General features: G+C 40.9%; 1 protein-coding gene across 1 annotated transcript; it reads right to left on the bottom strand.

Moving 5' to 3' along the window:
• Positions 1–499: 499 nt before the first annotated feature.
• Positions 500–1,564, bottom strand: LOC118486426. Its single transcript, XM_035982859.1, has 2 exons — positions 1,163–1,564; positions 500–576 (listed from the first exon to the last, which is right to left on the bottom strand). The coding sequence occupies exons 1-2, from the start codon at positions 1,508–1,510 to the stop codon at positions 559–561; spliced, it is 366 nt and encodes a 121-aa protein (XP_035838752.1). The 5' UTR covers positions 1,511–1,564; the 3' UTR covers positions 500–558.
• Positions 1,565–2,355: the final 791 nt, after the last annotated feature.

The following is a 2,355-nucleotide window of genomic DNA, read 5'->3' on the forward strand; positions in this document are numbered from 1 at the left end:
TTTCATCAACTTGCACTTCCTTAACGCATTTCTCGAGTGAAACTGATTCAGGTTCACTTTCTGATCCTGAAGAAGTTTCATCAACATGCATTTCCTCAGAGCATTTACTTTGTGACCCAGGTTCTGATTCATTTGGTAATTTGGTTTCCAATGGGGTCCCACTAGATTCAACATTAGGGACACCCACTGAGACAGGTTCAGAAGAAGAATCAGGATACACTTGATTTTCTTGAGAAATAGTTTCAGTGGTTTCACTGAATGCATCCTTGGGGACCGCACCTGTAACATTATCACAAACTGAAACATTTGATATGTTATCATCACAAATATTAGCTGAAAAACAATCATCACCACAAATATTGTTCAAATCATCCACACAAACATTATCAGTTTTGCCCAAAACAGCAGGCTCACAAGACGAAACAAACGCAGAAAACGACGCAAACAAGGAATTAGTAAAAGCAATGTCTGACTCAGTAGGTTCAGAATAATATTCAAAATAAGGTTCAGAAATGTTTGAAACAATAACTGGTTCACTCCCATGAACATCATCACATCTTACTTCTGAGCTATCATCTGCACATGACAACGAGATGTTAGGATCAATTGTGCCTTTAGGAATAAACTTTAAAGGCGAGGGTTTTTGTGGCTCAACAGTTTTGTTGTGAACAGACGATTTGCTAGATGAGCCATATGTCATTTTGCTTTCATTCAAGATCTCCTCCTCAGACATTGGCAAATAAGTGTAATTGTTATTGTATGGAGGAGGAGTCTGATTGTAACCCAAACCCGACCCTTTCTTCTTAGAGTAAGCCAATTGTTCATCACACAGATTTTTTACTAACTTACTGGAGGAATCAAATTTCTTGATGTTTAATTGATTGATTTGGTATTTGTCTCTTACACTCTCCAGTTCCTTAGTTACTTCACATAATTTTTCTTTGACTATCATTAGTTGGCCTTTAGCTACACTGACATCGTCCTTTAGTTGAACGATGTCCTTACGCTGAGCTTCGACTTTTTCTTTGAAAAGTTTTTCATTTTTCGTTAAAGTGAAATTTTTTCTTTTAATTTCATTGTAATCTTCGATTAGCTCAGCGTTGTGTATTCTATAAGCCTCAACACGTTCCCTACATTCAGGAGTGCAGAAAACTGAAAGTACCTCTTCTTTGGTGAGACCTTTGACAGGTGCTGACAGGATTTGAGTCATGAAAGCGAAATCGTCAGCAGCAGTCTCTTCCTGTGGCTCAGGGTCATGCTCGTTTGAGGTCATGAAAGCAATGTTAGAAGTTGCAGCTTGATTATCTGGAGCTGATATGTTCAGACGCTCAATCTCAGAGGACCAGTCAAAGTTGACATTTGGCTGCACCACCAGCGCTTGTGCTAATCCCTGCGGCTGTGGACTTCCAGAGGCAGCTGCATCTGCTATACTTGCAGTAGACACAAGAGCCCTTTCTCGATTAGGAGTAGCTGGTTGTGCAGGAATAGTAGGATTCTGATCTCTGTTCATGGGTGGCTTCGGGCAGTTCCTAGCATAGTGTCCTTCCTCATGACAGTTGTAACATCGAAGATTGAAAGGCACTTTAGAAGCTCCATTCCAAGCATTGCCCCACCTGTTTTTACCCGTTTTCTTCACAAACTTTTGAGCTCTGAATGCCGCCATTGCCATTTGCCAGGTGATATCCATTTCTTCAACATCATCTGGATGAATCTGTGACAAATCATCTTGACTCCACTTTGGTGGATCAAGCTTCCCTGCAAGAAAAGCATTCAAACAGTTGATTACAGAAGCTGCTATGTCTAGCTTTTCCTTTGACTGACTTGCGAAAAATGCCATCATCTCATTGTTCGTAGAGTGAGCAGAAGCAGAGGCAGCAGCAGAAGCCTTTCCAACATTTTGAACTGAAGCTGGAGAAGCTGAAGAGACGATTTGATTTGAGGATCCAGATTGAGAGACAGAGGAATTGTTGCGAAACATTTGAAATCCTCCTTGTGATAGAAGAGCTGTGTTGCTGTCGCTAGACGTAGTTGGAGCTATTGAGAAACCGGCAGCCAGCATGCTGTTCTTGTAGTTAGTCTCTCTCTGCTTGTCATCCAATTCACAAGCTTTGATATGCGAGATCATCTCAGACAGGGTACATCTTGCAAGATCTTTGGTCTTCTTGATCATGGCAACATGATGATCCCAACTCTTGGGCAAAGCATTGAGAAGTTGTCTGTTGGTGGAGGCGTTTGAGGTATGAATTTCTTCCATCTGCATTTGAGTCACCAGCTTGACAAACCTTTGGATCTGATTATCTACTGTTTCACCATAAATATGGTTGAAATTGTTGAAATTTTGTTGCAGCAAGTTCC

Source organism: Helianthus annuus, chromosome 14 (assembly GCF_002127325.2).
Source record: "Helianthus annuus cultivar XRQ/B chromosome 14, HanXRQr2.0-SUNRISE, whole genome shotgun sequence".
NCBI lineage: Eukaryota > Viridiplantae > Streptophyta > Magnoliopsida > Asterales > Asteraceae > Helianthus > Helianthus annuus.